Source organism: Argentina silus (genome assembly GCF_951799395.1).
Source record: "Argentina silus genome assembly, chromosome: 4".
In the NCBI taxonomy this organism is placed as follows: domain Eukaryota; kingdom Metazoa; phylum Chordata; class Actinopteri; order Argentiniformes; family Argentinidae; genus Argentina; species Argentina silus.
In genome coordinates, this window is record NC_139658.1 from 1,304,464 (window position 1) to 1,327,396 (window position 22,933).

Consider the following 22,933-nt stretch of genomic DNA (forward strand, 5'->3'; position numbering starts at 1 on the left):
AAGGTGTCTCCCATTCCTTTGCCAGGTGGTCCATCATGACCCATGTCGGGGTGGGGCTGGCTACTGGAACAGCCTGTTCAGATTCAAACACCTGGCCACAGGATGTTACCTAGCTGCTGAAGTGAGTCAGATGTGTGTGTGCTCCCCCGGATCCCCTCCTCCCCTCATACTGAACTCTTATCATATGGCTCACTTCCACCAACCTATCACATGCATGGGTCATTGGATTCATGCTGGGAGTATGACATGGTCATCTTTTTCTTATTTACTGTATACAAAATTAATTTGACAGGATCGCTCTGTTCAAGTCAATTACATATGGGCCATAAGGATGGAGAAGTAGATATACCCCCTCCCTTCATCGTGTGTTGGAGTTAATCAGCCCATTATCCATCTTTGTCTTTTTTCAGGCGAATCCAAACTTTGATGAAGAGTGCCCTGCGCCCCGGTCCTCAGTAGGTCAACCAGACTCTCCTTTTACCTGTGTGGGGTTGGGTTCTAAGCTGTGTTTGCTCTGCCTTCTCTACCACTGCTGATCTAAACTCTATGGTGGATCTTGTTTTCCTCTCCAGGTGGTGGACTTTGTTCCCTTTAACTTCCAGGTACTGTGTGAATGAGTGTGTCCTCATGCCCCTCCTCCCAAACCCTAATTTGTTTGATGACTAGAGGAAGATTTTACCCTCTTGAGTCTGCTAATTGAGGTCACTTAACGTGCATGTGTGCGTATTCATCTTATGAAAACCTACCCCATTATGACATCCTTTTACCCCACCTCTGTAACTATTAAAAGATAACTTACTTCTGGTAGATTTACTAAATCAATGGCAGTTGATCACCACTTGATGTCATCATACTATTAATTGAAATTGTATGTTATACTATAATTTAACTATAGATGGCAGTGTAATATCATCTATTACTGTGGCGGTTGGCCACATGTATATTGCATGTTAATGATGGGAATATGTCAAATAACTGGTGTACAATCCAGGGTCTTCTTAAATTCTGTTTAAATTAATCAGTGCTTTTGTAAATGTCTAGATGTTGTGAAACCCCTAGATCATATTAAGTTTAATGAATTATGAATTGAATTGGCCCATTATCAACTTACAATAATGAGTCAACAACTGTTTCTTCTAAATGTGGAAGAGGTCAAGGAGTTGGAATGTTTCCTAACCAGGGATGGAATTTAAGGAGGTAGGCGCTGGCCAGCTGGACTAGTAGACTGAACAATGTTTGAATAGCCCGGTGACATACCTTGGCTAAAGCAAAAATATCTTGTATTTTAATACAAAAACAATATTTCTATTAATATCTGATCAACTACATAATTATTATTTACCAGAAATGTACAGCTACCTAACTTTGTGACTGTTCAGTTATGACTTAGCCAGTCATTTGAAATGAGAAGACAAGAATCTGCACTGGCCTGGCTAGTTGGCCAAATCTTTCACTTGCCAGCTCTGAAAAATACTAGCGGCCTAGATTAACTTCTATCCCCGCTGATCAGTCCTCAACGTGTTGGTATTGAACAATAAGGCCAAGGAGAGATGTAGGGGTGTGTGTGTCTTTGTTGTCATTGGTGTGGGGTGGAGAATCTTCTTCAAGCATTGCGACTGCCAATGACCCCTGGTCTGAGCATTGATTACTTTATCTTATGATGACTGATGGATAGATGATGCCGTAAGTCGCTTTGGATAAAGGCGTCTGCTAAATGCCGTAAATGTAAATGAGAAAGAATGATTCACTCTACTTACTGAAACTTCTAGATGACCTCAGTGATGTCAACATTGTTGCAACACCACACTTGCACTGTTATGTACATAAGTGTAAACAGCTGGAGGGAAGCTAGCATACTGTACAGCATCTCCATTCTTATAAGCCTTATTTGTGTTGTACAGCGCTAATGTAAGTTTAAGATGGGATATTATTTCAGTGCATTAAGCTATAAGTACCTCCCCCTTACAGTGCCCTCTCTCTGCCTCCAGCTGGATTCTGAGCATGAGGCGCTGCGAGCACGTCTGCGGACCCCCCAGGAGAAGGTCATGTACACCCTGGTCTCTGTCCCCGATGGCATGGATATCTCCTCCATCTTTGAGCTGGACCCTACCACCCTGAGAGGGGGGGACTCTCTCGTACCCAGGTATAGAACCAAGCGTCACACCCCTCCTTACAATACAGTACATGCTATAACCTCATGTCACAGCCTCAATCAACCATGTCTGGATAGCACAAAGTGATGGTTGATGCACATTAATCTTGGGCAGTTTCTATCTTTTATCACTTTGTCATTATAAGCCTAGGCAGCAGACTACACCATCGCCTCTCCTACCTCTTCAACCTGAATATGTACATGGTGTTGATAAAGTGTTCTTCCACATCAGCCAGGAATCCTCTGTAGTTTGCACACAGCTCTTTCCTTGCTCCTCTTCAGTCATTAGGGACAGGTCCGGGGTTAGTTTGGGACAGGACAGGGGAAGGAGGTGTGTGGGCCTCGGAATGAGCATCCGTGTTACAGGCTAGCTGCTGACGGTCACGTGTTGTTGGCAGACTACTGTGGAATGTGAAACTGCTGTTGTTGAGGCTGCTTTTCACACCTTACATTGATTTCCCATCTGGCATGACTCTGGCCTTCTGTTGGCAGGACTAGGGACAGCTGCCAGGCTTGGAGGCAGAGAGAGAATGAGGGGCCTGTTGGGACTAACATGTCGCTATTTTAGTTCTTTGGATTTTATATTAACAAGACCTATAAGTTTGTATGGCAGCTCAGTGGCGAACCTGGTGCCCTTTTGTTTTCCAGTGATTACTTCTTCTAAGAATATCTGTCACCTCTCATGGAAATCTATGTCTGTTACCTCTCATGGAAATCTCCCACAATCTATCACATTCATCTTCTAACTTATTCTCAGTTCAGGTTGTTTACACTATGTAATGATAGGCAGGAAAGTCCCGGTATGATTTGAACCATGCTGAATCACCATGAATCACCATGGTGACCAGTCTGAATGCATGCAGATGGGATGGGTAGACCAAAAAGAAGATGTTGCAACATGTTGTCATGTAAGGATCCTGTCACGTCCTCCAGCTAAAAACAGAAGCCAGATGTTGCATAATGATCCGCCCCCTCTCATAAACACACCATCATCTGGAGGGCATATTTCTCATGAAGTAATCTGCTCAAGTAGAGGGCTGCTGCCAAGTTTAAGGGAAATGCTGTCCATGGCATCATACAGTATGATATTTAGGTGTGCTAAAGCAGCATGTATTTGTAGTGAGATAGCTAAGCACCTAAAATCCTTGTGTGAGTGATGTTGAATTCACTATCTAAACAATGTTGCTGACATACCAGTTTATATTTACTTAAGCGTTATTCATTCTTTCCTCTTCACCTTTATTGACTACATCATGTGCAGTGCACAGGGAGTGTTGGGCTTAAATGACAATAGCGTGGTTATTTCTGTCACCAGCACCATCAGATAAGGCCAGAGCCTCTCCCTGTAGTGTCAAAGCCAGCATTGTGTCACGTCGTCAGCTATGGCAGTTACCTCCCATCCCTACCTGAAATAACCCATGTTCTCCAGGACAGGGGGGGAGGAAGGGCTCTAGGTGTGTGTGTGTAATTATGAGTGAGCATGGCGTACACAAAGGTAAGCCTTTTAGCCCCAACAGGAGATTACGCAACCTGGGCATACAGCCAGAGAAGGTGCGCACACACACACACACACTCACACACACACTCACACTCACACTCACACTCACACACACACACACACACTCACACTCACTCACACTCACACTCACTCACTCAGAGAGGTGTCAGGTGGGGAGGGGTGCACAGGTCTGTCTTCTCTCTTGGAAAACAGTTCTCTCTCCGCTAGCTTGGTTAACATATTTGCCCATCAAAGGTGACAGAGCACACTAATGAACAAGGGTGAAAGTGGTAGCTGGCAGATGTCACACTAGAGTAAACTTGTGTGGTTTTTCCCTGCGATGCCATCATTGCCACATTTCACACTTCTGCCAATATACAAAATATGTAAAAACGAAGCTCACTTGCAAGCTATTGACACCACAAACTAGAATGAAAGGATCTCTCCAAAACATATTCATTTTATTCAGATTGGCCTCTCATTAATTGCATCCATATGATGATATGGACACACTTTGGTGTGTTCTCCTGAAACTCTTTTCCTGCTCTCAGGAAATCGTACGTGAGGCTCCGACACCTGTGCACCAACACATGGGTCCACAGCACCAACAACCCCATTGACAAGGAGGAGGAGAAGCCTGTCATGTTACAGGTGAGTGGCAGGAAAGGACCATATGAAGATCTGACATAAGTTTGCATGCTAATATGAAAGTAGAGGAAGGCATTAAAGGGGCAATCTGTAATTGATGCATCCATTTTTTTACTTTTAAATGAATGCTATAGACATTGATTCTTGAAGAATATAAATGCCTTAGTTCAACTGTCTTCAGAACCTTACCCCATCAGAACCTGATAAACGTGTTGTTGTTTGAATTACAGATTGCACCTTTAAGTGGACTGATGTTCTCAATTAAGAAAAAAGTAATAAGCAATATGATGAGCAACTGAATAGTGATTAAAATACATTTAACCCTTTTTGCAGATTGGCACCTCAGCCGTCAAAGAAGATAAAGAGGCCTTTGTCATCGTGCCAGTATCCCCAGCGGAAGTTAGAGATTTAGACTTTGCCAACGATGCTAGTAAAGTATTGGCATCCATCGCTGGCAAGCTGGAGAAGGGCACCATCACACAGAACGAGCGGAGGTATGTGTGGATAACATATATATATATATATATATATATATATATATATATATATATATATATATATATCGACGTGTTGAGCGTTCAGAGATGGTCTTCTGCATACCTTGGTTGTAACTAGTGGTTATATGAGTTACTGTTGCCTTTCTATCATCTCGAACCAGTCTGGCCATTCTCCTCTGACCTCTGGCATCAACAAGGCATTTTCACCCAGAGAACTGCCGCTCAATGGATATTTTCTCTTTTTTGGACCATTCTCTGTAAACCCTAGAGATGGTTGTGTGTGAAAATCCCAGTAGATTTTAGCAGTTTTTGGAATACTCAGACCAGCCCGTCTGGCACCAACAACCATGCCACGTTCAAAGTCACTTAAATCACCTTTCTTCCCCATTCTGATGCTCGGTTTGAACTTCAGCAGGTCGTCTTAACCATGTCTACATGCCTAAATGCATTGAGTTGCTGCCATGTGATTGGCTGATTTAGATATTTGCGTTACCGAGCAGTTGAACAGGTGTACCTAATAAAGTGGCCGGTGTGTGTGTGTGTGTGTGTGTGTGTGTGTGTGTGTGTATATATATATATATATATATATATATGAGGCTGACCTAAGGAGTAAGTGTCTGGCTCATTCTCACCTCTCTTACTCTCTGTGCTCCAGGTTTGTTACCAAGCTGCTGGAGGACCTGGTCTTCTTTGTGTGTGACATTCCCAACAGTGGTCAGGATGTGCTGGAGATCATGGTCAACAAGCCTAACAGAGAGAGACAGAAACTCATGAGGGAGCAGAACATCCTCAAACAGGTACGCCTCAACACAGTGGAGAACAACATACCCTGGGGGCCTTATGAACTGTTTGATGAACCCCAGTGTCACTAGTTCAGTTTTACCATCAGAATTCAAACCAAATATGAATGCTAATTTATCCTCCATCTCCCCATATAGATTTTCAAACTTCTCCAAGCCCCCTTTGAGGACAGCGGAGATGGTCCTATGCTGCGATTGGAGGAGCTGGGTGACCAGCGCCATGCCCCCTTTAGGTACATCTGCAGGTTATGCTACCGGGTTTTACGTCACTCCCAACAAGACTACAGGAAGAACCAGGTAGAATGGGCAGAACTGTTCATCTTTTGGTTAAAAGGCAAATGGTTTGTTCTTTGAACTGTTCGAAATGTACTAACCCTTACTCTTTTCTTCTGTACAGGAGTATATCGCCACGCAGTTCCGCTTCATGCAGAAGCAGATCGGCTATGATGTGCTGGCTGAGGACACGATAACAGCCCTGCTACATAACAACCGCAAGCTGCTGGAGAAACACATCACCACAGCAGAGATAGACACCTTCGTCACCCTGGTGAGGAAGAACCGTGAGCCCAGGTGAGACTGAAGGGGGCTATGGTCTGGCATAGGGGAGTTGTGTGGGCAGTTTGGGTAGAGATGTGTTTTTCTAACAGTAGCCAGGGAACGTAGTAGATGTGGATGTATTCAAATATATGCATGAGAGTATCAGAGGAAGGGTTTGTGTGGCACCCTGGCACTGGTAGAAATTGCTGTCATTAGTATTAATTGCTATTAGGCCAACGTCTCATCCAGTGCTGTTGACAACATGACAACCATGCTGGTTCAGAGGACAGAATAAAGAGGGCTTTTACTTTGGTCGAATGGAGATGGGAACGGGATGGATATTGTAGATATCGTAGAGGCCTCTGGGCTGGAGCAGACCACTGAGCCTGAGTAAAAAACCCCTAGTTCTGCTATATACTGTATGTACTGCTGTAAGCCTCCTCTCGGCTAGGTCTTACTCTTAACTAATGATTTTTTCTTTCTCCTGTGTCCCAAGGTTTCTGGACTACCTGTCTGATTTGTGTGTGTCCATGAACAAGTCCATCCCGGTGACACAGGCGCTCATCTGTAATGCTGTGTTGGACCCTAGCAACGCTGACATCCTCGTCGAAACTAAGTTAGCCCCCTCATTATGATAACTCATGATAACAAATTTTTACTCTTGCACTGGAAATTAGTACTGAGGCTTTCAAATTCAGTTAGCTCAAATAAGATGATACCTTTAGTATTGCTCTTCAACACAACACACGCTGCACCACACACTGTATGGTCAAAATGTTTATTATTATTTTTACATTTAATTTGCACTGTGTTGATTGTTTGATCTATCTGCTCTCCACCAGACTCGTCCTCTCACGTTTTGAGATCGAGACTGTGACGATCGGGGAGACTGCTGTGGAGGCAGAGGAGGATGAGGAGGTGTGGCTCTTCTGGAAGGACTGTAAGGAGAACTGTAAGGAGATCCGCAGTAAGAGTATCAGAGAGCTGGCCCAGGATGCCAAGGAGGGCCAGAAGGAGGACCAGGAGGTGGTCAGCTACTACAGGTCAGGACCTACAAGGAGTGGGTTGGTCAGTGAATGTTATGAGAAGAATTAAAATAAGCCTATAAGACATTGATGTAGAATTTGTTTGCATACTGTATGTATAGATCTGTAGATACAGTACAGTAGCTGTGTATAGGCCTGTTCTTAGACTGATGCCTAGTTGTTTAGATATTCTCTCTCCTCCTCAGGTACCAGCTGAACCTGTTTGCCAGGATGTGTCTGGACCGTCAGTACCTGGCAATCAATAAGATCTCAGGCCAGCTGGATGTGGACCTGATCCTACGTTGCATGTCTGATGAGGACCTGCCCTATGACCTCAGAGCCTCCTTCTGTCGCATGATGCTGCACATGCATGTGGACCGCGAACCCCAGGAGCAGGTCACACCCATCAAATACGCCCGTCTCTGGTCCGAGATCCCCTCCAAGATCGCCATCGACGAGTGAGTGGGATTTACAGCTCTCTAGATCATACGTATCATAGATAATAGAATCATACATCTAAGGTCTTCTACTTAAACTGAGACCATTGTAATCTCTGACCCTTTACAAATGAATGTTCACTGACCTTCTGGCAGCTACGACAATGATGGAACCACCAGAGACGAGATCAAGGAGCGGTTCTCTCTCACCATGGAGTTTGTGGAAAACTACCTGAGAGACGTGGTGTCTCAGAACATCCCCTTCTCAGACAAGGAGAAGAATAAACTCACCTTTGAGGTATGTTTCCATGGAAACGGCATGAACTGACATTAGTGAACTCACCCAATAGGGTAATCTATATGGATGACACACTCCCTTCGGTTTTCTTTCTTGTCTTTTTAAAGGTAGTGAACCTGGCGAGGAACCTAATTTACTTTGGCTTCTACAACTTCAGTGACCTGTTGAGACTGACTAAGATCTTATTGAACATATTGGACTGTGTTCACGTCAGCACCATCTACCCCATCAATAAACTGGAAAAGGGAGATGAAAACAAAGGTGAAAACCACATCAAAATCACCTCTCTGTATTTGTACTCTGTCTTAAAGGTACACTATAGAATATCTGGGTTATCATAGGAGTATGATGAGGAGTATGAATTTCTTAACAACAAACAATCCATAGTTTCAGGCTAATAAACTTTGGCAAAATAGGTTGATGGCAGGTGTTCCCTTTCTGTCCAATAATATAATTTCTGGACATTAATTCTCACTGTTAAGGGGCCCTTTTTGTGCCCATGTACCCTCAGTAGCAACATCTTCCATGATGTAACTAAATTCGTACAGATATCGATTTTGCAGCACTAAGAACACACACCATTTCCCAGCTTTTAATTCAGGTGAACACTGTCAGTAGCTATAATATGTGTCCCCACAGGCAGTCATGTGATGAGGTCTATCCATGGGGTGGGGGAGCTGATGACCCAGGTGGTCCTTCGGGGAGGGGGCTTCCTGCCTGCCACGCCCACCCACCAGCCCCTCGAGGGAGATGTTGTCAAGGCCCAGACTGAGCCTGAGAAGGAGGACATCCTCGTCATGGACACCAAGCTCAAGATCATTGAGATCCTCCAGGTACAATAATACCTACTCATGTCATCTTTCCTATACATTGTAGTCAAATATGAGGGCTTGCTTGGGTTTCTGATCATTTCAACACATCACACAAACATGTTCGTCTTATTGTTAGTTTCTGTGTCCCTGTCCTGTAGTTCATTCTGAATGTGCGGCTCGACTACAGGATCTCCTGCCTGCTCTGTATCTTCAAGCGGGAGTTTGATGAGAGTAACCCTCAAACAGAAACCACGTCTTCTAGTCAGGACAACAATGTAACAGGTCAGGACACTGAAGCCCAAGAGAGGCCAACTATGTGATATTCATATTCAATATTAATTCATTTTCAGATGATTGAGCATGTCTTTATGGTGAATATGTTGTTGTTTTCCATGGGAGATCACCTTAATGCAAATGATCCTGCTTTATTTTGTATTATCAGGAGCTAATTTAGATTTTGAGAACATTGAGGAGCAGGCAGAAGGGATCTTTGGAGGAAGGTAAACCCTTATATTAAGCTTGAGTCGATGTAATTCAGTACTTCTGTTAACTTGAGACAAAGTGTGAACAATGTATACCTGGTTGCTTCCCTGCCCTGCTCTTCCCCCAGTGAGGAGAACACTCCCTTGGACCTGGATGACCACGGTGGCAGGACGTTCCTGAGGGTCCTGCTGCACCTGATCATGCATGACTATCCTCCTCTGGTGTCTGGGGCCCTCCACTTGCTCTTCAGACACTTCAGCCAGAGGCAGGAGGTTCTCATGGCATTCAAACAGGTAGGCTAAAACTAACCCACAGGTCCCATAGAAACAAAAATACACAGGTCTACTGCAGCATACTGTATCCATTCACATTCATCAATATCACTTGTATCAGTAATCTCATCTTTAATCAAAAAGTCAATATGATAAACATAAGAACATAAAAAGTCATCATATGAACTGTTTTCAAGGCCTTTGAAGAATTCTACAGTTATGTTGTTATGAACTCAGTCATACAACTTCTTCCCTTCACCCTAGGTCCAGCTCTTGGTGACCAGTCAAGATGTAGACAACTATAAACAGATCAAGTCAGTTCTGGATCAGCTACGCTCCGTCGTAGAGAAGTCAGAGCTATGGGTCTACAAGAGACAAGGGGACGATGGGGACGGAGGGGACGGACCCTCAGAATCTGACCACAAAAAGAAGGTACACTTCCTCTTCTTACTGGTTAACATTGGAATGCTCTTTCTGAATTCTTCATTTCTATAGAAACCTCAGCTCTAATCCAGTTTTTGTTATCATGCAGGGAGATTCAAGTGGCTCAGACAAAAAGAAGACAGAAAGCAACAGCAGTGACAACTATAGAGTCATGAAGGAGGTATACATCATTTTTTCTTTCCCCTCATCCTCTTTGTTGAGCCCTAAAGTGTAGCCTGTATGTTTGACTAGCTGTAACAATACACATTTGTACTAAAGTGTCATTGCTGTCACCCTTTGGACATCTTGAAATGACCTTAAAGGCTAATGTAAGATGTCTGAGACACTGGATATGAGACTGTCTGAAGCCCCTTCTCCCTGTGTTCAGATCTTGCTGCGCCTCAGTAAGCTCTGTGTCCAGGAGGGCGCCTCGGGGAAGAAGAATAAGAAGCAGCAGCAAAGACTCCTCAGGAATATGGGGGCTCACAGTGTGGTGCTGGAGCTACTGCAGATCCCCTATGAGAAGGTACTGTCCAGTATGGGTCAGTCCTTACATCACATCACTTTACACAAACTAACTAAAATAACCTTTGCCTCAAGTAAAATTGTGTAATTAGGCATGTCATTTTGCACTTTGCTGCCCTCTGTGGCCACACAGAGAAGGTTTTAAAACGTGAATATGCAACATTTTATGATAGTGGCAAATATGTGCATATCCTTGTAATGTTGTTATAGCAATACAGCAATATACACTCACTGAACACTTTATTAGGAACACCTGTACACCTTCCCATGGTGGAAGTGGTGTAATGGTGTGGGGAATGTTTTCTTAGCATTCATGAATGCCACAGCCTATTTGAGTATTGTTGCTGACCATGTGCATCCCTTCATGGCCACAATTTACCCATCTTCTAACGGCTACTTCCAGCATGATAATGCACCATGTCACAAAGCAAAAGTTGTCTCAAACTGGTTTCTGTTTTGAGAGCAAAGGGAGGCCCTACCCAGTATTAGTATAGTGTTCCTAATGAAGTGTTTGGTGAGTGTATCATAACATATTAAAACATTTTCAGGGTGGGGATAACTACTCACTTTAGGGTGTATAACTGTGTTCACTGTAGGGTGATGATGTGTGCATGGAGGAGATCATGAAGCTGGCCCATGAGTTCCTACAGAACTTCTGTGCAGGGAACCAGCAGAACCAAGTCCTGCTCCACAAGCACATCAACCTGTTCCTTAACACAGGGGTGAGTGGACTCTCCTGGGGTAAAATTTGGGGCTGGTATGTCTGGGAGGAACCAGTGGTACTCTGTTATTCCCAAGCCAATGGGCCACAAGTTTCATTCTATTCCTGAACTGTTGCTCCTCTACTCTCTTCTTCACTCCTCAGATTTTGGAGGCCGTTACCATGCGGCACATCTTCATGAACAACTTCCAGTTGTGCAGTGAGATCAACGAGCGTGTGGTGCAGCACTTTGTCCACTGTATCGAGACACATGGCCGCCATGTCCAGTACCTCAAGTTCCTACAGACCATCGTCAAGGCCGAAAACAAGTTCATCAAGAAGTGTCAGGACATCGTCATGGCTGAGGTATGGTAGCTACACCATATGAAAAAGTATTATCTACTCTCCCATACACTTTTTTTTACCTCGTTGTTATACTTTATATAATAACCAAGCATTGACCTATTTGCAACATACTTTATCCAACTTGGCTGCATTTCTGTAATATAAACACACATTAATATACTGTACAAACAAGAATTTACACACATGATGTCAGGTACCCTGTCCTATAGCTGATGAGAAGACCCAACTGTTGTCTCTCTCTCCCACTCAGCTGGTGAACTCCGGTGAGGATGTTCTGGTCTTCTACAACGACCGCGCGTCCTTCCATACCCTGGTCCTGATGATGCAGTCAGAGCGTGACCGTATGGACGAGAACAGCCCCCTCATGTACCACATCCACCTGGTGGAGTTGCTGGCTGTCTGCACCGAGGGCAAGAACGTCTACACCGAGATCAAGTGTAACTCCCTACTGCCGCTGGATGATATTGTACGGGTGGTCACTCACGAGGACTGCATCCCTGAGGTGAGTGAACGACAGGCAGATGAACAGGCAGACAGGAATGAAAAAGAATAAGGTTTGTGCACATATCATGTACTTCAATACGTCTTCACTGAGTACACTCACATCTATACTGTAATGTTAATACTTCTTGAGGTAACTTATTAAATGACAGTTATCATCTTATTAGACTAATTATACATCAAGGCTATCCTAGAATTGTTGTTAAAGGTATTTCTCTATTCCTCCCCAGGTGAAGATAGCCTACATCGACTTCCTTAACCACTGTTACGTGGACACAGAGGTGGAGATGAAGGAGATCTACACCAGCAACCACATGTGGAAACTGTTTGAGAACTACCTGGTTGACATCTGCAGGGTAAAGAACACACATCCCATCTCTTTCATGTCTCTACAGGGAGACTTATTATTAGACAAGGAAAGCATGTTGTTTAAAATGAATGTGCATGGTTTTGTGGAACGCAGTGGGGAGTATTAATATTCTATTCTCTCTCCTTGTGTGGATGCAGGAAGTGTGATCCAGTGAATGTGCATGTTTTATCCATACAGAAAATGAGCGATGAGTCAAACTACCTTTCCTCTGTGTTTAGGTGTGCAACAACACCAGTGACAGGAAGCATGCAGACACTGTTTTGGAAGGTTACGTAACAGAGACAGTCATGAGCATCGTCACAACCTTCTTCAGTTCCCCCTTCTCTGACCAGAGCACCAGTCTGCAGGTAACCATAACCACACAACCACTGCTATATACCACAGAGCTGTCGCAGTCCAATAACTTAGATGTTGGATTATTGATACCATGTCGATACTAGGCATTTTTGCTATCATCACCTACAATCTGGTTGCGATCATTTTCTGTTGATTGTGTGATTTATCCCAATACTGGGATTTTATCATGATGAATAGGGTATTTGTGTATCAGTGTCCCCTTGTGGAAATAACAATCCCAAAAGCTCCACATTGACTGTAATATTTGGAATCTTTCTTCAAATAGGTGGCACGTCATGTGTATGTAAGTATCGGTTATAACTTCCACATTGGTTTCCCATCCTTGTGATGTGTTCCTTATGAGCAGTTCTATATTTGTAAGATATCTGGTGATTACTTGTATGAAGGTGAGTCAGCACTTGTTTCCTAGAATCTCCTAGATCTTTAGACTTATTTCGCAAGATACCTCCATCACTGGGATGTGGTGCAGGCAACACACAGAGATGTTCACTCACTCAGTCTGTGGTGTTAGCAAATAGTTGGTAGGATTTGGAGTGTGGAGGAGTGTCCCTGCTTTTCTTGGAAATCCTGGCCACTATTCCTCTATGGCTTTTGTAACCGCACTTGGAGTAGACTAGTAATGTCAATGCTAGATCACCTTACCCACTACTGAGTAAGAATATTGTTTGGCTAGAATAGTGTAATTAATTCCAGTTAGACCACCTCAGGTTTCTCATGTAATACTGTCCACATCCTCAACTCAGCCCTTGACCTCTCATGGATGACAAGTGTGTTGCTGTATGATGATATCCATGCCCTTCTCTCTTCCGTGACAGGCAACCATTTTGGGGAAAATAACTGAGGTATTTGTTATGTAATAGGTTTGTGGCCAGCTGATACACAGGGTGTTGTTTGGTTCTGGTGGTAGTGGTGCAATACAGTGCTGTATTAGACACTGGTCTAGTGAGCCTGGTTGTGATAACCAACAGGCCTATAGACCTTAAGTGTACCCCAAGTCTCCCTCATTAGATGTGTGGTAAGCATCTTTTATGTGTTCAGTTGATACAGTAGGTTCCAGTTCAGTTGTGTATTGATGTTACATTGTAACATACATTGATGTTACCGGGTTCACAGATAAGGTCTGGGGTCATCGCAAATGCCTGCATTAATCACCACTGGGGTTTATCTTTGGTGAACATGCAGCCTCTGACTCATTGTGTCATCTCTTTTCACCCCGTCTCCTCTGTTGTACTGTCTTTCTCTATCCTTTGTCTCTGTGTTTTCTATCTTTCCCTTTCCCTCTCTTTCTCTTTCCATATCTCTACCTTCCACTTCCAGACTCGTCAGCCAGTGTTTGTGCAGCTCTTACAGGGGGTTTTCAGGGTGTACCACTGTAACTGGCTCACACCCACTCAGAAGGCCTCAGTGGAGGCCTGTATCAAGGTGCTCTCTGACGTGGGTAAGACATCTGATATCTAAGAAGGAGAACTATACTGTATTAGCTGTTCACCTCTGATTTGTAGCTTTGAGACACGTGTGCTAAATGCCCCATGTTTTGCCATTGCCTACAATAAATCCACAGATTTTAACTATAAGCATCACCTTGTGTCAGATGCATACTAGTGCTACTCTACCTCCCCTTCACATCCTATTGCCGTTTCTCACCCAGCCAAGAGCAGAGCCATTGCCATCCCAGTGGACCTGGACAGCCAGGTCAACAACCTGTTTGTCAAGTCTAACAACGTGGTGCAGAAGACCATCCTGAACTGGAGGCTCTCTGCCAAGAACACCTCCAGACGAGACTCCGGCCTGACCACGTCTAGAGACTACAGGAACATCATAGAGAGGCTACAGGTGTGACTCAACACAATGTCATGAATAGGTTTCAGTAAACTATTTTGTAGCACTAGTAATATCATTCCGGAATTCTCCCTGGGGGCTGAGGTTTTGGACCTCCTGGTTGAATTTTCCAATCTATTCCTATAATGCATGCACGTTCATTGATCCTGGTGTATGTGCAGTTTTTCTCTAGCATGATAACAAATGTTGTGTTGCAATGTCTTTAAACTCAGACTATTGCAGTGATGGATTTGTATCCAGGCCCCAATCACATAGATACACTCCAATTGGAGCACACCTGAGAGGTCATTGAGGCGTACAATCTAGTGTCACCACCCAAGTTGTGCCTGAGCTGAATTGAATGCCAAGTCTATTGTCTTCCTCTTCTGTGCCTCCCTGAGTGTTTCTATGCTCTCTTCTGTAGGACATAGTGTCTGCCCTGGAGGACCGTCTGCGTCCATTGGTCCAGGCTGAGCTCTCAGTGCTGGTGGACGTTCTGCATCGCCCAGAGCTGCTCTTCCCTGAGAACACAGACGCCCGCAGGAAGTGTGAGAGCGGGGGCTTCATCTCCAAGTATGGTTGCTCTATCAACAAAACACTTAGAAGCCACCCACCTCCCTGATAAGTTAACCAGTAGTGTTGTGTGCTGTGTCCCATGATTGAAAACAGAAGTTTTTTTTCTTTTTTTTTTTTTAAGATTGAGCAACCTTTTGTGCAGCAGTTGGAAGAACTTTTTAGAAGATTACGGTACCGTGGTTTAGCTGCTGTGAATGTCATGTCAGTATGGCCTCCTAGTAACGGCTCAGTTTTGAACGCCTCTTATGTAGCTCTCCCGAACAGTACACATTTTCTCACACCTATCCTCCATACTGTAAGTGCACAGTAACAGAATACACATTGGGCGGGGTGTGCCATTGTCAACAGGCTAAGCGGTGTCCCAGTTCTTTGTTTTCATATGTCCACACACACACACACACACACACACACACACACACACACACACACACAGCCACTCTGTGGTGTGGTTGATGAGAGCTGAGATTGGATTACAGCCTACGTCTGGGCTCTTTGAATAGGTGCCTGCTCAAGGATTAGCCTACACTAAGGGCTGGGTGGATTAACATGTGGAGTAGCATGTGAGCCTACTGCACACTAGTTCAGAGTGATTAACCACAGTGACAGCACAGGACATGCGAGTGGGAGGCCCCACCTGGTCCAGAGGAGGTTGGGTCTACTGATTTTCATTAAAGCTCATCCCTTGACAAAATTGTCATTTGGACAGAAAGGGCACTATCATCAGTATTACTATAATGATAACTGAAGAGACTGTACCTGATTGACATGTAACACACATGAGGTCATTCTCTAGCCAAACCTTTATCCCAATTATTGAATTATCCCAATTAATGAACTAAGTCAATCAAGCATACCTTCTGTCTTGTAAACAAAGCTTTGGCAACAGTGACCAGTGAGCAATCAGAGTCTCACAGATCAGGGTTTGAAATCAAGTCACTTCACCACAAAAAAAACAAAAATAAATAAATAAAAACACTGTTTTATTAGCCATGAAATCAATTCAAATGAATTGTTGAAATGTGGTAATTTTTGCACCCCCCCCCCCCCCCCCCCCCGAAACAACACACACATGCATTATGTCATTGTTATTATGTTCTCAATCAACTTATCTGCCATAATAAGTCTTAAATAGATACATAAATAGTATGCGTGATCTATCTGTCTGTTTCTCTCTCTCTCCTCTGTGACCAGACTGATCAAACACACCAAGCAGTTGCTGGAGGAGAATGAGGAGCATCTGTGTATAAAGGTGCTGCAGACACTGAGAAAGATGATGACCAAAGACCGCGGCTATGGGGAGAAGGTACCTCTACTGCAATGACCCTCTCTCCCTACACGTTACCTCACACTCCCCCCTGGGTTTCTCTACATGTGGGTTTAAGAGGCCTGTAGCTCTTTGCAGAGTTTAAATGAAAGGGGTCAGGGGTTAAAGAGCTTAGATGGAGCTGGACATTACGCTCTTCCATCCTGCCCCACTCATGTATCTCACTGAGCTTCAGCTTGATGAAATCAGTTGTCTGTTTGGATTTGAAACATGGCATCTTGAGGGCTCCTCAAGATGTGTCCTTTGTAGGTCACTGGTCCGTGTTTAATCACGAGAGAAAGATAGAGCACAGCAAACACATATTAACCGCACTAGCATGCTCTAACTTCACCAACACTAATACACCATCTATGGGCCATCAATGATTCCATGTACTAATCTCTGATAAAATGGCCTTGATTATAAATGCTGCTTTGTTTGCTGTTGATACTGACCAGTGCTTTGAAATGACTATAACTTCAGTGTGTTTACTAACTGACATGGTCTGACCTACTCTATGTTTCCAGCCCATTCCTCTTTAACCCAGCTCTACTAACTCTGCCTCTATACTTCTCTTCCAGCTGATTGCCTTTGATGATGAAATGGATGTGGCTGAGGTTGATCATTTTCTTATTTCTTTTGTGGCCCACTTTTGAGTACATCTTGTGATGTAGATGTGCCTGTGCTAGTCCTGTTCTGTGCTAACAGCTTGTCCTATTATCTCTCTCATGTACCTGTGAGAGGTCCTGCTAGATTCCATGTGTACACAGTATTGTATGTGAATGCTAGCATGCAAAGCTCTGATTTTAACCATGCTCCTATGTGTCTGTATTCTACCAGTCATCTGCTTGTAGTTCAACCACTGGTTGTTGTGTACGTTCAGTAGTGGTGCACTGCTGTTATACTGTATAAGCTGGCTAGTCAAACCCTGTGCGACTTGCAGATTTGGAATTTTGGAAGTTAAGCAACGGTGTACATACTGTACAGCACAGTCATGGCAGACCACACACAGTGAATGCCAGTTGACCATAATCAGCATTACACTACCCAATCAATAAATAAATACATTTATACCCAATACATTTTTTTTTTCAACAGCTGGTCCCTGGTTGAATCTGGAAGTCCACTTCTCAGAATTTGAGTTTTCATCAGATGCTGCGGTAGTCTGGGCTGTGGTGTGGCAAAAATGATTCAATAACTGGCCCTTGGAATTTCTGTGGGTGGGATACAGAATGGTGCCACCCCTTGTTGAGATCAATTCCAGACCATAATGTTTGTCATGTTCCAAGCACTGTGAGCCACCTGACACATCTGCGGATTACCCATTCATATGCAGTGCTATGCTGTAGAATCCATTCACACAACCTCCGTAGAGATGTTTTATCTTTTAACTGCAAACAACATTGGGTGTAGTTTAGGAGTGTAATTCACTACTATTGCAACACAGATCTGAGACTCAGATTAAGGAGTAGTGTAGTGTCTGGGTGGGGTCAGGAACTGGTTCTATCTAGGGAGGGATGGAGGGAGGGGGAGCGATGATAAAGTGCATGGTGTGTGTGGGTGGTGTTCAGGGACAGAGAGCTCCTCCTAAGCTCCTCATCATCATTACCAGAGCAGGTGTGAATATATATAGCTGGAGCTATCCCATAAATGTAGCACTGGAAACTAGATCCACCCTCAGCCTTAGGACATAGGTGGTTTGTGTGCATGGCTGTGTGTGCTACTGTGTATGTGTACAGTAAGTGCATTGACAAGTGTGTCTCCATCTGGCCTAGAGGAAGTGGACATTGACATTCCCTCTTGTATCTGAGTGGGTGAGGGGACTTCCAGGGACTGGCGGGATGGGAGTGGTGTGTGTGTGTGTGTGTGGGTGGGGGGGGGGGGGAGTAGTAGTATCTTGCAGTACCATGTGGGAGGGGCCAGCATGGCACCACATTCTGGCTGATGACTGATATCATGTGACACCTCCCACTACTCAGAAGTGTTTACAGTTCCTGGAGGTTGTGCAGCATTTATTAGTTCCCTTTAGCAATGTTAACGCACACCACCACTGATTATTTGCACACCTTTCCATATCACAAAGGCCAGAGTATGGTATCACAATAATGTGTTTTTAATCTGTTTTCTCAGATTTACTTTATTAGCAGCACTGTCCATTTTATGTATCTCAATGATTTAGTTACAACTGGCAGCACTATAGGTTAAATGTACACAAGCACATGTGCACAAGTTAAAGATTAGGTACAGTAAGAACTGGAGCAAATAAGGGAGCAGGTGAGACAGATAAGAGGGAGAGGTAAACACAGATATCAGTGGACCGTTAGAGAGCCTCCCTGAGCTGTTGCCAGGAGGTCACATCTCTCTCTCCCTCCTTCTCCCTCCTTCTCCCTCCCTCCGTGTGTATCTAAGCGATGGAAATCCCCAGCTGCATCCCATCCTAAAAACAGTCCCTCCACCAAAAACAGTACTGAACAGAGACACTGACCCTTTGTTGCCTGAATGGCCCCTGTTTGAAGAATGTACACACACTTACATTTACACACACACACACACACACCTACATACGCTACACACTCATGCCTGCAGCACGTGCATGGACCCTGGGGGCCTCCCGGTGGGACACGGTGTCCTAGAGCCAAAGCCCATATTTCCCCGCAGCAGCAGCAGGAGTGTAAGCTGTGAACAGAAGTAGCTGGCTAGCGCTCCAGGGCTGTTAGCTGTTAACTGTTACATAACCACAGTACTGTGCAGCTCCTGCTCCTCTCTGGCCTCTGTTACAGGAGTGTTTGTGTGTGTGTGTGTGTGTGTGTGTGTGTGTGTGAGAGATGTGATGGGGCCTGCAGAGATAATATTGCTTTAGGTTGGCCACACGGTCTGTGCCAGGGTTATGTAATGGAGATGATGTATATACAGGGGAGAGCACAGCGGGCTGTGTCTGCCGCATGCGTGTCTCTCACTCCCTCGCCGAGTGTGTCGGTGCCAGTTGAACCCAGACGCTTCATTAGCACGCTACAGCACTGCATGTTCTCTCTCTGTCTCCTCCCTCTCTGCTATTTTTCTATCTTTTACTATTGTTCTTCTTTCTCTCTCTCTTATTCCCTCCCTGTTCTTTCTCCTTCCATAGCCCGTATCTCTTCCATTCACCTAGTGCTTATGTCTTCAGTATACGCTTGTCCAGGGCTCTCTTCAGTGTTCCTCTGTGTGTATGATGTGAGGAGACCCTGAGCTGTCTCTCTCACACACCCCCCCCCCCCCAACAGGGGGAGCTGTATGCATTTCTCTGGGCCGTGCAGTCCTGTCCCACTTTACTTGCCTTCGTGCTGCACGATTCTTGGGCTCCAGCCAGCTCTCAGGCAGCAGTTACATAAGAGCTAGCGTTTTCTTTTTTTCTTGGAATTCAGGCTCCACTAATGTGTGACCTTCAGCAGTAATTACCAATAAAAGTGTGGCAGAGCTGTTTATTGAGAGACACTGGCAGCGCCTCGCACTGGGCGGCTTGGGCAAGGAAGCAGGCATGGGGTGGGGGGGGGGGGGGGCAGAAGAGGTGCACAATCTCACAACCCAACACCTATTAACTGTTTCAGGCTTGCCACTGGTACAAGGATTGCCCCAGATGTTTATAGTGTCAGGCTGTTTTGTCTTTCTTTCTCTCCTTATCTGCATGTCTTTCTTCTAACATTCTCTGGCTTGGAATCTACCATTCTGCCGGATCAGCGGATGTAGGGTTGGAAGGGGAGACGTGGGAGACGTGTTGCTGGGGTGCTGATAACAGTCACTGTCACTAGGCGAGTGGCCAGGTTATGTAATAATAACACCAAGGAGGAGGGTGTGATTCTTGACACCAAGGCCCCTGAAACGGGCCTCCAGACCCTGAGACAGGTGGAAATTCCGCAGACCAATCTTCTCATCTTTCCACTGCTGAAATGTAGTACTTACGGTTCTTCCATGAGATGACCTTATCTTTTGCCCTGTTTCTCAGATATGTAGTGGTTCAGCCCCCGTATGCTGACACTCAGAAATTGCCATCACAGTTTTCGTCATACAGCTGGGAAGAAACTGACAAGTGGAACTGCTGTTGGCTGTCTTGAGACCAGCTGTTTCCCACTGTCATGCCAGCTGTGTTACATGGGAAAAGCATGGGCGGCTCGGGGGTTTAGATTAGTTTTAAAAGCATGAAATGGGGTAAGACAAGATGAGGAACATGATAATATCGTGTCACACACCGCCCCTCAAGTTTAACTTGAAAGTACCACAGTGACGTAGAAGTGTAATAGAATTAGGGTTGAGAGGATTTTGAGGTTAGAGAGGTTTGTTAGTAGCTGCAGCCTTGTTTGCATGCATCATCCGTTTTCCTGTGGAGATGAATGTTTTACGTAAACAGACCAGGGTCCTGATAAGGGGAGATTCTTGTCTAGTCTCACAATTACTCAGCCAAACACAACGTGACTGGGTTACTGAGGTATAGAGAACCTCAGATTGGTCTGGTTCTGTGTTTTGCCCTCCAAAGACTAAGTGTTTAGGCAAGTTATTAATTTTCATTGTTTTTGTTTTTCATTTGCATCTATTATGCACCCAATGCATCACTGATGACAGTAGCTCCATGCCGCTAAACCACATCTGAAAGTCTAATTATCCCCTTAACTCCTTTGCCATGCATGTTAGCATCTGCTGTGTTTTTATCCCCTCAGATAAATAGTTTGCCGATTTGGGTTGTCATGTACCGTAGAGACACATCTCTCATGTCCTCGTACTGAAATGTTGTCTGTGGTTATTGATTCTAGGTTTACTTTTCCTCCCCACAGTGCTAGCTACATCCCATACCACTTAAGCTTCCTTGTGTACTGTAAGGCTAATGGTACTCCTTATAGAATAGGTGGTGTGTACACCTGTTAATACCTGTTGATGCGCAATATGGCCAAACCAAATGAAGGCATTATTAAGCATGTCAACACAATAGAATGTTATGAGTAGTAATTAGGTTCGCCGTCTGTAGGTTGCAGATACATCAGATAAGGGCATGTTTGTTGTCCCCACTGTATGTGGCTGCCTTCGAGTCATGCGCTTTTGTTACTGTTGTGCACATGACTGGCCACGCGATCAACCAACTGTAACCAGGCAGGTCCTTGGAGAAGCTGGCATTGGCCTGCCCTACTCTGTTAGTTAGCACTGGGAGGCAGGTGTCCTGAGAGATGCCTGTGGGCTACTGTAGTCAGGTTGCCCAGGTAGGGTGCTGCTCTTTGGAGTCCTGAAAGGCAGCGACATCACCAATAACATTGACCAATCCCCAACCTTTTATCTCCAATCAGCTGGCCCCTACTCCTGAGCCTGACGTCCTCGCAGAGGTGTGTTCAACACCCATATTGGCCCTCTGCGCTCCAATATGGGTGGTTTCAGATCATAGTGAATAATGTCTGTCTGTCTGTCTGTCCTCTATGCCGTAGTTACATTCCATTACAGTCCTCCTCAGTTTAAATCATCCCCCACTCATTTAGACGGAAAGAGTCAATTTCTTCCCCACCATATTTCCCTTTTGCAGGGCCCATTCATCAAAACACAGACACATGCCAAATTTTCCTCCCTAGTGAACCTTTAATTATCCTGTGAACTGACCCCTGTTTGTTCCTCCCTCCCTCCATCCATCGCACCCTGTCTCCCTCCCTCCCTCCATTCATCCTTCCCTCCCTCCCTCCCTCTATTCATCCATCCATCTACCCTTGGGTTTTTGAGAGAATTCCAGTTTCCTGACCTTTCTCTGGGTTTTTTGGAGAATCGGCCTGGGTGTTTTTCCATGGCAGATGGGAACATGGGCTTACACTGTGTCAGTAGCGCACTGGCTCCATTATGTAACCTGGAGAGGGAGAGCGTTTTTCTCCTGGCTTGCGTTTCTCCCTTTGGCAGCCTGTCGTTGGCTTATGTAATTAACATGGTTCCATTTGACTCCCAAGTTATGAGGGAGTCACTCTACAGTTTGTCGATTTGAAATGATTCGTGTGAAATGATAACAAGTGTCATGGTCTCATCACTAAAGTGATGTTGGAATGTAAACTTAATAAGGTCCTTTTTTCATCAGCAAACCTTACTTTACACTATTTATTTTTCTCTAACCAGTGCTTAAAATCTTGGTACATTTTAAGCCTTGCATGATTCCATTCCTACCCCACTTCAACCCTGTCCCCCTACACAACCACCTCCCTCTGTTAACTGCATGATGTAATTTGCCCCAGTTCCCTGCATGTCAGGAAAGTGACTAATTTGCACTGTATTAACACCCCTCTTTTTTGTTTTCTTTTGTTTTCCAAATTTCCTTTTTCTTTTTAAAATTGCTTTCTGCTAACTCACCTCACCCTCAGGAGCTTGATCCCAACCAGCCCCTGAAGTTACTGGAGGATCAAAGGAGGGTAGGTACAGTCCAGTCGAGCCTGATCGGTCCTGGGTTCCCCTACTCTCTCTCTTTCTCTCTCTCTCTCTCTCTCTCTCTATCTATCTATCTCTCTCTCTCTCTTTCCCATGGCTGGCTGTCCTGATGCACTCCCAA

At 44.7% G+C, this 22,933-nt stretch overlaps 1 protein-coding gene across 1 annotated transcript in view; it reads left to right on the forward strand.

Annotated features, from left to right (window-relative positions):
• Positions 1–22,933, forward strand: part of itpr1b (inositol 1,4,5-trisphosphate receptor, type 1b) — a gene marked incomplete at its 5' end in the record, with an annotated part of 73,556 nt that overhangs the window by 15,235 nt on the left and 35,388 nt on the right. Inside the window, 31 exons of the mRNA XM_083668224.1 lie at positions 26–121; positions 1,989–2,143; positions 4,202–4,301; positions 4,632–4,792; positions 5,451–5,592; positions 5,734–5,892; positions 5,993–6,165; positions 6,629–6,748; positions 6,975–7,175; positions 7,364–7,615; positions 7,751–7,892; positions 8,000–8,181; positions 8,536–8,725; positions 8,863–8,986; positions 9,147–9,204; positions 9,315–9,480; positions 9,724–9,891; positions 9,992–10,063; positions 10,271–10,408; positions 11,004–11,129; positions 11,273–11,473; positions 11,724–11,975; positions 12,205–12,330; positions 12,563–12,691; positions 14,019–14,139; positions 14,350–14,534; positions 14,944–15,092; positions 16,287–16,398; positions 16,980–17,015; positions 21,705–21,740; positions 22,749–22,796. Coding sequence (XP_083524350.1) covers positions 26–121; positions 1,989–2,143; positions 4,202–4,301; positions 4,632–4,792; positions 5,451–5,592; positions 5,734–5,892; positions 5,993–6,165; positions 6,629–6,748; positions 6,975–7,175; positions 7,364–7,615; positions 7,751–7,892; positions 8,000–8,181; positions 8,536–8,725; positions 8,863–8,986; positions 9,147–9,204; positions 9,315–9,480; positions 9,724–9,891; positions 9,992–10,063; positions 10,271–10,408; positions 11,004–11,129; positions 11,273–11,473; positions 11,724–11,975; positions 12,205–12,330; positions 12,563–12,691; positions 14,019–14,139; positions 14,350–14,534; positions 14,944–15,092; positions 16,287–16,398; positions 16,980–17,015; positions 21,705–21,740; positions 22,749–22,796 — 4,320 coding nt within the window. The remainder of the gene's footprint in view (positions 1–25; positions 122–1,988; positions 2,144–4,201; positions 4,302–4,631; positions 4,793–5,450; positions 5,593–5,733; positions 5,893–5,992; positions 6,166–6,628; positions 6,749–6,974; positions 7,176–7,363; positions 7,616–7,750; positions 7,893–7,999; positions 8,182–8,535; positions 8,726–8,862; positions 8,987–9,146; positions 9,205–9,314; positions 9,481–9,723; positions 9,892–9,991; positions 10,064–10,270; positions 10,409–11,003; positions 11,130–11,272; positions 11,474–11,723; positions 11,976–12,204; positions 12,331–12,562; positions 12,692–14,018; positions 14,140–14,349; positions 14,535–14,943; positions 15,093–16,286; positions 16,399–16,979; positions 17,016–21,704; positions 21,741–22,748; positions 22,797–22,933) is intronic.